The sequence below is a fragment of the Vitis vinifera genome, chromosome 1 (genome assembly GCF_030704535.1).
Source record: "Vitis vinifera cultivar Pinot Noir 40024 chromosome 1, ASM3070453v1".
NCBI classification, from domain to species: domain Eukaryota; kingdom Viridiplantae; phylum Streptophyta; class Magnoliopsida; order Vitales; family Vitaceae; genus Vitis; species Vitis vinifera.
In genome coordinates, this window is record NC_081805.1 from 5,785,872 (window position 1) to 5,799,048 (window position 13,177).

Here is a 13,177-nt window from a genome sequence, read left to right on the forward strand (position 1 = left end):
CTTTTGGGAGAATGGGGACTATACTTGGGCACGCATTGTTCGGTTGAATTGCTTGAGTGATGTTCAAACTGGCCTCGTATAAATTTTTATTTATTTATTTAATAAAAATAATAACCCAAAGGTCAATGGATAAGACGCGGCTTTTCTAATAACGAGCTCATTAAGGCATTGTTTGTGGCCGTTATTGGAAACACTTTCTTTTAAGGAATAGAAAAAAGTTTTTAATTAATTATTTCAATTAAAAATAGTTTTTTTAAAAAAGCATTATTTTGCGTGTTTGCATGCTTATTGATTTGAAAATATTAAGGCTTAAAAAACATTGAAAAAAACAAATCTTGAATTGGTTTGGTGTTGTTTTCAAAACCACCTCTTGAATAAACATTTTTTTTTAAATAATTATTAAAAATAATTTATAATTGTTTTCAAGAATAAAATTCTATTTTAAAAATTCAAACATAAAATTTAATTTTTTTAACTCATTCATAAATGTATTTCATTGTTTTATATAATGTAAAAGTTTTGAAGTGTTTTTATTTTTCTGAATTGTTAATCAAAATACAACTTCAAATGTATTAAACTTGTTCTTAAAATAACTTGTTTATAGACAAATTAAAAAAAAATAAAAAAATTGTTTTTTTATCAAAGTTAAAATATGTTTTCTTAATTAATTTTTTTTCTAAAAGACATAAAACCGATTTTAACCGCTAAACAAACCCTTAATATTTTCTAATTTTTTTATCTTTTATTTTGTTTGATAAAATAAGATTATATATATATATATATATATATATATATCCTTATTTTTCTACTTATATATAAAAATTAAATAATATAAAATAAATACAATAATTCCTAGATTCTGTTCAAAGTACACTCCACATCGAACACTATTGAAGGAAAAAAAAGAGTTTAAAGGAATTTAAAGTCTTTTATTTGTTATTAAATCTCTTTGGAGACTTCTAATAAAATATTCATTTAGTTTTCTTAGCATTAATATTATTCTTTCATCTTTTATTCTTTTCATTCTTTTATTTTATAGCAGTTATTAGCATGAGCACTAGGAGATAGCATAAGAATATGCGACTAAACTATAACAGAGGAGAACGATACTATAGCAAAGTAAAAAAATCTCATATTTTTTCAAATGTTTCTATGGTTATTAGATTATTAATTTTCATGATATACTCCATACTTTCTTAGAAAGCTATGTAAAAGGAAAAAAAAACTAATATATAAACAAATGTTAAAATTATAGGCTATATTTGATTATGAAAAATACTAAGAAAATAAAAAAATTTATTAAAAAAATGATTTTCTCTACCTTAAAAAATATAAAAGAAATTCAAATATATTATTATGATATATTAGAATATATCATCTATTAATGTAACATATTTGATTTATCAATTTATAAATATTATTTTTAATTAATATCATAATTTTAATTTATAAAAACTAAGTTAATCACTTAATTATAAAAAATTTAAAGAAACATAAAAAATAATCTTATATTATTATGATATATTAGAATATATTATCTATTAATATAATATATTTGAACTATCAATTTATAAATATTATTTTTAATTAATATCATAATTTTAATTTATCATTTTATATATTATTATAATTAATTTTATGTTATTTATAAATGATTAAACGCAAATAATTTATTATTAAATTATTATTTTATAATAATGAATATATATATATAGATAACTCCTAAAGTTAATCTAAATTATTTTATTAGTAAAAAAATTAATTCACTCTTACTTTAGAAATGTTATCTCTTTCCATTCAAGGGGCTTCACCCTTGTAAATTTAATTTTTCAAATAATTAATAATAATAAATAAAATAAAAATTCAAAATTCTTATTAAAAAAGTGATTTAATTGCAAATAATCAAGAGAAATGATACCGATCATTATTAGTTATTAGAAATTAATTTTCAGACGTTAAATTATTAATATTTAAAAATGAATTTTGCTATTGAAAAGACTAAAAATAAGATAAGTATAAACAATAAATTCAAAAACATAGTGAAAAAAAAAATTACTCTAATTCATAGAGTAATCCTAGTATAAAAAACAAAAAAATAAATTGATATTTGAGTTTTTTTAAATATTAAAAATATGAATTTGATTTAGGGTAAATAAGAAAAACATAAAATTTTATATGATGGTATAAAAACTAAATATAGATAATATTTGAATAAGAGATTAAATTATAAAAATAACATCACCCAAGTGCACAGCACATATTGAACTACTGGTAATAATGAAAAAAAACTAATTTTTTTTTTAATTTTCTTTTACTTTTCCTCGGCATTTCCTATTTTATTTGATGATAAGGCTAAATGCTGTTCCAACGAATCACACATTTGAACCTACTCAATGGAAGAAAGCTTTTTTCCCTTCGCAAAAGAGTCCAAACACATCACATAATAAGGCAGTGGAGACTCGTAGGGCTCTCATGCTGTGAATTGGAATCTAACGAATTCACGGTGTAGCTAAAAATTGGAACTCTAAACTGAAATAGGTGGAAAGCAAGGCGAGGAGAGAACAGCAATATGAAAGGACCCTCGTGCTCTCAATGCTTTCGAACATAAATTATAAATTAAAATATGAAAAGAAAAAAAAAAATGAAAGAAGAATATATTAAAATTAATAAATTATTTTTATATATTACTTTAAATTTATTTAAACTTTTTTATATAAAGATTATATAATAATTTAAAAATATAAAAGTTTAATTAATTTGATTCATTTTTTATTTTTCATGATAAAAAGAGAAAATTATTTTTCCTTTTTTTTAAAAAAAAATAAAAAATAAAATTGTAATTCTTTTTTTTAATCTTTACTTGATATTTTCCTAAAACCAAATATTAGGTAAAAGTTTAAAATTCATTGAGTCTGCTGTGGCTACATATATGAAAGAGCATAGAATCAGGTGGGGAAAATTCAATGAAGTCAACTTCCTCACCGTAACTCAGATTTGTTTTGAGAAATATCCTACTGGAGACATAAGCCAAGGAGAGAACCTCAAGCCATTTTTTCTTGTAGGCAGGAGAGCACCTTAAGCCGCAAAATTGTCGGGAATTGTAGCCCTGTAACCTTTTGTATACAAAGAGATGTTCTGGTACCAGCAACTGTAGCAAAATTGGAACGAGAACTGTGTGAAACTAAAAAATTTAAGACCACGTAGCAGGGAAAGCTCTGGCTTTAGGTTGTCAACATTTCTGCATCCTGCTCCAGGTCGAACATGCTGATCCCATGGAGATTTTGCAAGGAGGGGCAGCAGAGAACTGGGGAATCAATTATGTCCAGCTAGATAATGCATTTCTATCTTGTTTTAGTCACTGTGAAGATGGTGTTTTCGCTTCCGACATCTATTTACATACCAAGTGGCATGTTTTCTTAGGGCCAAGCCTATCATCATCTTGAGGCTTGCAAGCATGACATAGGTCATTGCAGATAAGAGGAGAATCCCAAAGACCCTCCATCGGAGGGGATTGTAAGGTAGATGAGCAGCATATACAGGAGTCAACACCCGAATGACCTGGAAGACAGCAAAATTTCAGTTTCAACTTCAAACGAACTGATAGAAAACATGATCAATGCAGAGACATTTTAGATCTGCCAATTCTGGTGAATGTATAGCCATTTGTAAACACCATTTTCTTCTACACAAAGCATATTTCTGACTTTCAGTACCTTCGTTCATGAGAAAATTCCTCTTTTGGAATACGAGGGGAGTCTGAATCAGTGGGTAAATAACAAAAAATGCAAAAGGAAAAGGGAGAGAGAGAGAGAGAGAGAGAGTGATTAGTACTTACCACACAAGCTGGAGCCAAAGGAATAAAAGTGAGGCTTTTCTTCCCACCATCAGTTTGAATATTCAGAGTCTGAGGGAAAATAAAAGGATCAGATATATCCAATATGTAGAGTATCCAGAAGAAAAGCTTAATGGATGTTGTATAGCCGGTACGAACAAGGGCAGTATACATAGATAAGCAACCATGCCACACAGCTAAGAAATCATGATAAATATCATTGGTGGCACCATAATAAGAACCATCATGAAACGAGATCTGGAAAAAGGAAAGTTGCTAAAAATAGACTTAACCACATTGATAAATTTATCTTACAATTCCCATTTATAGTTGTGTTAGTCACTTGCTTTTCACAAAGCACAGTGAAACAAGATCATGACAAGTATCCTTAACTGCACCATAATAAGAACACTAACAAGAAACAAGAACTGTGAAAAAGGAGAGATGCTAAAAAATTGATGACTTAAAACAACATTGATAAGTCTACCCTATAATTCCAATTTACAGTTGTTTAATCATCTGCTTTAGGCACGTCATATCTGCTTCTTCTTCTTCGGCATGCATTTAAACTTGAGCACATACAAACTCATCAATCTTTCAAACAGAAACAAGTCAATCTCTGATCTTCACACAAGAAGAATATATATTTCCATGTGTGCAAAGTCCACATGTAGTCTGAAGTGTATATTTATGTAAATTTTGTCCAAGGGCCCATCACTAGGGGTGGACTTTTGTAGGGTGTTTGGGAAAACTTAATGCTTTCTGATTTAAATAATGCTGAAGTCATTAAGTTGATTTGCTATGCCTTCATAGTCATTTTGAATTTTATGATGTAATATTAACTTATTTTACCAAATATACTTAATAGGCTTAAGGACTTAAGTTAAATCATTAAATTAGATTAAGTCATTAGGTTGATTTACCAAACACGCACTTGAGCCATCCAAGTCAGGCTCAAGAGGGGCATGCTCTGTTTTCCCGGCAACTTATCATCTCACACCCAGCCAATGGTCCCCCCAACAAGTAAATATAAATAATAAACTCCTAATTGTTATTTACTCTGTCCTTTTCCATTCAGGCAAACAAATGTTTGTAACCATCAAATGTTTGTAACCATCAAATGTTACACAGGATGCAAGAGTAACTTTGGTAATAAAGAATCAATTATTTTTAGAAAATAAAAACTAAGCAAAATAATGGAACCACAATCCAGGAACATGAGAAAGGGCAATGCTTTTACCATAGAAATCAATAGAAAATTTGCAAAGAAAAATAATACTCAATGGCTGGTGAGGTACCTGTTTGCAAAGGTCTTCAAGAAATTCAGAATAAGCAATGGGCTTTATGTCATTGAATTTGGCAATGAATGAATGTTTGATGATATCAATAGCCATTTCACAAATGTAAACCAGTAGAGCATTCTACAATGAGAAAATATATATATCTATTAGCAAACCAATAGGTTATGCAAGAGACATTTTTTATTTTAAAAATCCTTTCAGCTAAACTTACAGAGAGGAAGCTTTCAAACCAGGGACCCTCAGCCTCTAGAATATTTTGAGCTAAAACAAAGAGGACAAATGCTGAAATGTGGAATCGCTCCACTGAATCTGGTAGGGAGCAATTGCATAACAAAAATTATATGAGAACAAATGTGCAATAAGAGGCAATAAAAACAATTAAAAGCAAAAGCCTATAAAACAACAAATCATTGTAGCAAAAGTTGCATTTATGAGCTCTCAACCATTTAGTCAAATATTAGTTACAAAAAATTCAATAAGGACATTATCCAGTGCATATCCTGTTCCCACAATTCTCATCACATCAAGTAATGATTCCTCAATTATAGAATATTAACAAGAATTTAATTCAAAACCTAACAATTGTAACCCTAGTACTAATAGAAATATGCAAGTAGTCACAGCCACGCCTTAAAGGAATTATGTGGTCTTACGCTCACACCTGAAAAGGCTCACCACCCATTGAGTTATGGAGCACTAGATTCTCACAAGAAAACTGGTTTTCAAAATTTATATTTTGAACTTAAAAGGTTTTTCTTTATTTTAACACTTACCAATTATTCCACTGTTTGAGATATTAAAAAGGAATTGTGTGTGCAATTTACATCCTTGATCAAACTGCAATAGGGTGTATAGGTACAATATCAGCTAACAGAACCAAGAGTCAATATTGGATAAACGTGAATGATTTTTATGCATCCAATAAATTGGATAGTACCAATATCAGTGTCCAATTACATGAATATGTCTATTTATCAACACTCGAGGTGATGTTAAACAAGAGCCATTTGAATGAGGAAAGGTGACTTTATTTTAGTCATCAGAGAGTGTTAGACATTTTCAAAAGATAAGACACTGCAAAGAACAATATCATCAATTTCTCAGGAAGGCTTCATGAGAAGAAGTATAGAAAAGCCAACTTACCATAGTATACGATGCTGTGGATGTTATCTTTACTAAAACGTTTAAACACGTTGCTTTTTATCTCAGCAAAGTTATTTGATACCAGCAAAGCCAGCAAAGCATTATTATGAGCAATGATACAAGTTGATAAAGTAATTGCCTGAGCTAATAAGATGAATGAATGAACAAGTACTAATAGTTAAGGAGCCAAATGTGAAGATAATCTAGATAACAATGATAAAGAATGAGGATCAGTGCCAGACTAAGGATATTGGAAGCAGCCACTGCTAATGCTTGGTCAGAAACGAATCTCCAGATCCAAAATCTCATGTTTTCTGGTGCAGAATTTGCAAGTCCCTCTGCAGTATTGAATAGAGTCTGCAACACATCTCCACCAAAGCTTTGGCACAGTTTATCAAATATCTGTGACAGAGGTACAGAGAGCAGCATATATAAATTTTTAGCCAGGTTCTGTGAAACAAAAGTACAGATTGATCAAGAGATATAGGAGAACCATCTATTCCAATTCACCACAGGTGATATAATCAGTATGTGGATAGTGGAAAATCATTTTACCAGCAGAGAGGCAATCAGTGATTTTCTTTCAGGTCAATGTAGGACCTTCTCTAACAGGCGCTTATTAGGTGGCTTAGCAGACTATCAATTTCATGTTTATGGTGACAATCTTTTGTTAATTATGGCTAGAAGAAGGTAAAAGGTTCTGGCCTTGAATAAGCATAAGGAGAAGGTTTTTAAACTAGGATACCATAACTTTTAGGCACTTGTTAGAAACTTTCATGCAAGATTATTTAATTTCTAACTTGCCACTAACTTTATTTATCCTGCTTTCACAAGGACTGATAATATACCTGTTTGCTAGTACATAGGCACTCAAAGCAATTCTCTAATAGGGGAGCTACAAATTTTTAGTAATATAAGAATTGTTTAAGAACTTTTTAGTAATTGGGAGGTGCTCCCTTTCAGGTATAAGAGGTCCAAAATTTAAGCGTGACGCTTACCAGATACATGGTACTTGGGGAGAGGTGTATCTTTGATCTTCCATCTAGCAGGTCTCAATTTTATATATAAATGAATAAACAAATTGCCACTAGTTTCATTTTGTAATCCCACTTCTATTAGGAACGGTAATTTTTTATATTTTGATTTGGGTTCAAGACATCTAAATTACTTTTAGGCTCCATTAGGAACTCAGAAACAACCAAGGGAAAAACAAAAGAAGGGAAGAAATCTTAAATACTATTGTTTAGTTGTGATGGAAAAGTCGAAGTAATATGAAATATAGTAAAAATTGTTTGAAAACTTGAATATTTTCAAACCTTTCGTTGTTTGTTTTGAAAAGTGAATAAAGTTTGACTTGGGGTGTGTTTGCTATGTGGAAATAAGAGTGAAACTAGCATGGAAATGAAATTGAATCATAATATCATGTGATTTTTATCTATAATTAATACATATTTTTTTTCTAATTAAAAAAAAAATCATAATACCATGTGCAAGGTAGGAATCAAAATCCTAGTAAGAGTGGGGTTTTGTTTTCATAACAACAAAGTTTCTATTTATATTCTTATTTTAAAGAATAATCCAAATACATTAATGAATATGAAATAGATTTGGTTTTTCATTTCCATTCTTTATTCTGATGCTCTGAACATGAAATTAGAGTGAAGAAGAAAAATATTTAGCTCAAACTTGCCTATTTTTCTTTCATTTATTTTTCCCTTCCCTTGTCTGCTTCTTCATATTTTCAAAGATTCAAATGGAGACCTACCAAGTTATTTTAGAGAGCTTTAGATCACTAGACAAAAAATTCTTAATATGGTATAAGGCTGATGATCATGTAATCCTTGTCAATTTAAACCAATTTTAGGTTTATAACATCAATCTTTTCTAGAAAAGAAAACACCCTCCACTATAAAAAATTATATGTTTATCTGGTTGAAAATTTCAAATTTAAGAAAGTTGTTCATTTTAACTTGAATAACAGTCTTTTTGTTGCACACCCCTGTGAGTATATTATTTTCAGTTCTGGTATAAATTAATATAGTTCCTGTCTTCTTCAGAAATCATTCTAGTAATCCTCCTAATGTTCATTCATAGTAGTAAGGTAACACTATTCATTAAGCATTCCTCCTAAATATGTAACAGCAAGAATATACTATACATCAGTTGAAACTGAATGTTAGTTTCAGTTCTAACTTCAAAATGACTTCCTAGAAATCCAGCAAACAGTTAAGATGTTCCTCATACTTATTCATAGCTCAAAATCATGCAACTTAATTCCTTACCTCCAACACATTGTACACCACGTAGAGTTTCACTGTTCCTTGGCCACGAATCATGTGATATATAAGACTGATATCTGACGTACCAAAAAATCAAAAGGAAGTTAATATACTAAATTCCTAGACAAAATAGAAGCATATCATATCTGTGCTACCAAGCTATCAGACATCAGAATTAATGAAACAATAGAAGATGCAAAGCATATATATTTATAAAAAGCACATTTCCTTACTATACCTGTTTGTGATAAAAGAGCAACTCCACAAGCCATCACAACAAAACAACCAAAATCAGACAACTCTGCTGCAGAAGGCCTCTTGAACTGCCTGCCACAAGCATAGTTAGGTTATTTTGTAAATATTACAAGTCTCATGACTCAATCACACACTCAAATAATAGGTCATCAATTTCTCACATTCCTACAAGTAATGAACTCTTCCTCTATAAAGATTTTGACATACAGAAAGAAACAACAAATACTACCAGACTACCCAACCCAAATACATAAATAATTAGGGACGTCAGGGAATTCAAGCTATGGGTCCTTTCATTTAACATAAAGGAATGTCAATCCATTGCAACTCTTTTATTAAACATTCCAAAATCCAATTTCACACTGTAAATATTTAAAAAAACTACCACACCCTATATCAAAATCATGGATTCTTTCACCGGCCTCCACAACATTGTGAATGCAACCTGATATTGCCATCTTACAAGGTGACACTCTAGCTTGGCTAAGAAACAGGCTCCCTAACACACCAAATGTTTATATATTGGAATGCAATATACAACCATTGTTAAGATCTACACGCTCAAATGCTGCTATCATATATGGATGCTAAAGGGCCATGCCATCATCATCTTTCTTCAATTATTCAAAGACCATAACTTTTGCCACAACCTGCATCAAGTTCTTTCCTCCTTTTTTTGTCAATAGGAGATCATCAAGTGGAATACAAACTAGATCACTACCCTATTGCACTGCAAGCAATCAAGGAATTGTTGTTCAGGAATTACTGAAGCATCCATGTCGAGCATCCTATACCCATTTGGATGACATTCATGTGTCTATCCTCAATATAAAGGAGGAAAAGAATGTCTGATTGCTTACTATCTTCAACAACCATTAAGCATCTCTAACTATTAGCAACTGATATCAATTTTTCACAAGTGCAAGACTCAAGAAAAACACAAACCCTTAGTGTCTCTCCAAAAAGTACAATTAAATTATCGACTTGCATGACACAGCTTCATCAACAACATAAACCACTTGCATTTTGAACTTCCTCTGAAATGAACATGGACTCAAGATCATGTTTACCCAACCACCCATCAGACCTATCAATGATTTCACATTTTTGCCTAGCATCCAGCTGGTATCAAAATGGAAATTAGTAGTGAGCATGGTAAGAGGATTCAACTGGCAGTTCAAGAAGTCGGAACTCACAAGTAGATTAACCTGCTATTACTACACCTTTTTAGCTATCAGACTGCTTCAGTCTCCAGATACAGAATTTGCAAACACACCATTCTCCAAATCGTCAGAGTTCAAATCCAAGGTTTGACTAAAAATAAACATTTTTTGATAGGTAAAGGAAAATTTCATTAAAAGCCAAAGAGGCTAAAGAGTATACACGGAGTATACCACGGAACAAAAGAACAAAAAACAACAAGGCAACAAGTCTGTCCCTTACTTGGTAGCTAACCAGTCTACAAAATCAATCAAAGAGAAAGTGTGTTCCTCTATATACATCCTACCCCAATTCACAAAAGCGTACAAAATAAAAAAACCATGTCATACCTTCAAAGAAAAAGTATAAAAAACAAGCTACTACTCAATATAGCAGCTTGATGACATCTTCAAATCCCTTATTTTTATCCTAAAATTCCCCTCATAGATCAAAACTAAAGATGTAAAGATATATTCCTGAACACTCCAAATTAAATATTTCATATTAAAAGATTTTTTTGTTCCATTTGTTAAGTTTCCACATTGAGAGCACAAGTGAGAGATTCCCACAGAACTATTGCACTAACCAAATAGCACTTGCATCAAAAAATTCAAAATACTTTGGAGAAAGATAACTAACCTTGCATTTAGAAGCCTCCAGAGTGCCATCAGAATCCTTGTCGGCATGATAGTTAGCAAAGATAGGAATGAATCCAAGCAGACAAAGAAGCCAACATCTATAAGCTGCAACAATTTTATCACCTTTTGAGAATCTCTATTGCAAGAATGAATAAATGTGTGTGTGTGTGTGTGTGTGTGTGCACGTGCAACCTCAAATACACTACTCAATCAGTAAATGGTATTCTATATAGGAATTTCCTCCCCAAACTTCAATGACACTTCATATACTTAAAAACAAAGAAGGGCAAAGATTAGCATAGTGATACTATTCCTTGCACCATTGTGGCAAATAAAATAGGTCAAAACCCTGAGCTCCATAAAATTAGTCCAAATGAACTACCTAATGAATCAAACAAAACACCTATACACAAGAATAATGGACCATTCATGCATCAGGGAAGTTAACTTTCTCCAGAAGGCTATGAAATTAGATGAAAGATTACCAGTTCACATCTCCATGGCAGCCGGAAGATGGTATCATATACTCTTTCCCGTTCTTTCTCATTGCCCAGAGTTGTTGTGCTTTGTAATGAATTTCCACTGTACATTTCTTCCATAAAATACTTCAATGGGGACTTCTCCAAAGAAGAGGAGTCTGACATCAAAATGTATAATCAACAGTGAATGATGAAATATGAGAGAAAATTAACATTTGTGTTAAAAGAGGAAAACAAAGCCAAATATATGGGATATATAAAGGATATGTTCTCTCAAACTATCCATTTTGGTTGATAAGAACTTGTGGGAAAACAAAAAAAAATCTTAGAATTTTCATTTTTGGGACCAAACCAGAAAAAGTGTACGTTCACTTAACTATCCTTAACACAACTATTGGCTTAGATTAGTTGAGCTATTCATCTTTGAGGAACAAAAGATGCATAAAATAGAAGAAACACTATTTTATTTTATTTTATTTTTTTACTTTTGCTATTTTGGAACAAATAAATGAAGAGTTTAATTTTATACTCTTATTTCATAAATAAAAAATAAATAAATAAAAATAGAAATCAGGACACATTTGGTTGGTATTTCTTTACTAGAGGCATGATCTTAGGAGGACATGACTTCAATGTATTACACACAGGATTTGAAGGTGCATATTCATCATTCCCCACAGAGCCAATAGATAAATTTGAGCCTACAACCAAAACTGATAACATAAGAAGAGAGTTGAAGAGTTACAAGAAAAAAGGCATTAGTTCCACCTTTTTACTAGCTTTTATCAGCAAGACTGCCAATTTTTTCTATTGGCTCTATTACTTTGTTCATAAACTGATATTTGAGAACTTCAATTTCCATGGTACAGCTTCATGCCCTTAAACAACTACCAATCTTTAATTTCTAAACACCAAACACCACATACAATAATGTACTAAAATCTAAATGTAATAAGTAAGATTCATGTACTCACAGGTTGGATCCTCCACCATGAACCGCTTCCAATCCAAGGACTCTGCAGAATCCAATTGCTTAACAATGCCTCCATTTGGCTCGCCCCTTTGTTTCCCCGACGAACTCACCTCTATACCACTCTCCTCCGCGACATTCACATCAACCTGCGATCCCGCCACCTCCTCACCTCCACCACTTCCATTCACACTCCTCTGCCTCAACTCCGCTAGCAAATGTCCATCCCCACGCAAATTCTGAAATTCTGATTCCGGGACTTGGAGCACCGTACGGACACTCTCCTCCAACACCGTAACAACACTCTGCATGCTATAATTCTGATAATTTACGTCAAATCCATTAGGACAAGAGCCGTTTTCAAATACCACGCGTGCCGGATCATCAAAAACGGAGTCAATCCCTTTGTCAGTTACCGGATCTTCATCTATCGGACATGTGATCGTCTTCTTCTTCTTCTTGGAGCCTTTATTCTTTCGTTTCCTCCGATTGGTCCTCGATTCAGATGGTGAAACTCCTGCGTCCTCATGAATTGGATCTGAGTTTGATCTGTAAGACAAGGTTTCCTCGTCTTCAATGGAGTTGCTGGCACTGAGAATCTCAAACGATAGTTTTCTCCCGCCCCTTCTCAAGTCCATGGCTAGAGAGAGAACTAGGGTTTCAGATTCAGATGTTTTTGAACATGGGGAAAGTTGCAGTGGCTTGAGACATGAGTTATGCCGGTGTCTCTCTCTTCGTGATTTGTATGTCACGCTTCAATTTCTGCGCTGCGTTACATTAGGCGACAGTGGCTAATCTCACCTGTTGTTAAGAGTGAGTGATGCAACCCGGCGAATTATATGATGACACGTTGGCATCCCATCTTGTTGGCTGCCAACTTTTCCAATGAAATTAGACTACGACATGGGCATCTCCACGTGTCAACCTTGCCATCTAATACACGTCTCCCTTTTGCCATTCCACTGGGTGATCGAGATTTCCATAAGCTTCTTTGAACCCGAACCAATATAATAGTTTTTAAAAACTAATTAAATAAATTGAGGAATTGAAAATTTTGTATTAACTCAATATTAAAATTTT

At 32.0% G+C, this 13,177-nt stretch overlaps 1 protein-coding gene across 2 annotated transcripts; it reads right to left on the reverse strand.

Annotated features, from left to right (window-relative positions):
- Positions 1 to 2,884: 2,884 nt before the first annotated feature.
- LOC100242205 (protein POLLEN DEFECTIVE IN GUIDANCE 1) lies at positions 2,885 to 13,048 on the reverse strand. Of its 2 annotated transcripts, none has more exons than XM_002281478.4 (11): positions 12,102 to 13,029; positions 11,134 to 11,285; positions 10,650 to 10,753; positions 8,794 to 8,882; positions 8,559 to 8,632; positions 6,528 to 6,678; positions 6,277 to 6,444; positions 5,345 to 5,442; positions 5,131 to 5,253; positions 3,836 to 3,904; positions 2,885 to 3,558 (listed from the first exon to the last, which is right to left on the reverse strand). In XM_002281478.4, the coding sequence occupies exons 1-11, from the start codon at positions 12,733 to 12,735 to the stop codon at positions 3,352 to 3,354; spliced, it is 1,869 nt and encodes a 622-aa protein (XP_002281514.1). In that variant the 5' UTR covers positions 12,736 to 13,029; the 3' UTR covers positions 2,885 to 3,351. The 2 variants fall into 2 exon arrangements, with proteins under 2 accessions (XP_002281514.1, XP_059595195.1); XM_059739212.1 differs by lacking the exon at positions 2,885 to 3,558 and adding an exon at positions 3,565 to 3,735 and having other exon boundaries at positions 12,102 to 13,048.
- Between the last annotated feature and the right edge of the window lie 129 nt (positions 13,049 to 13,177).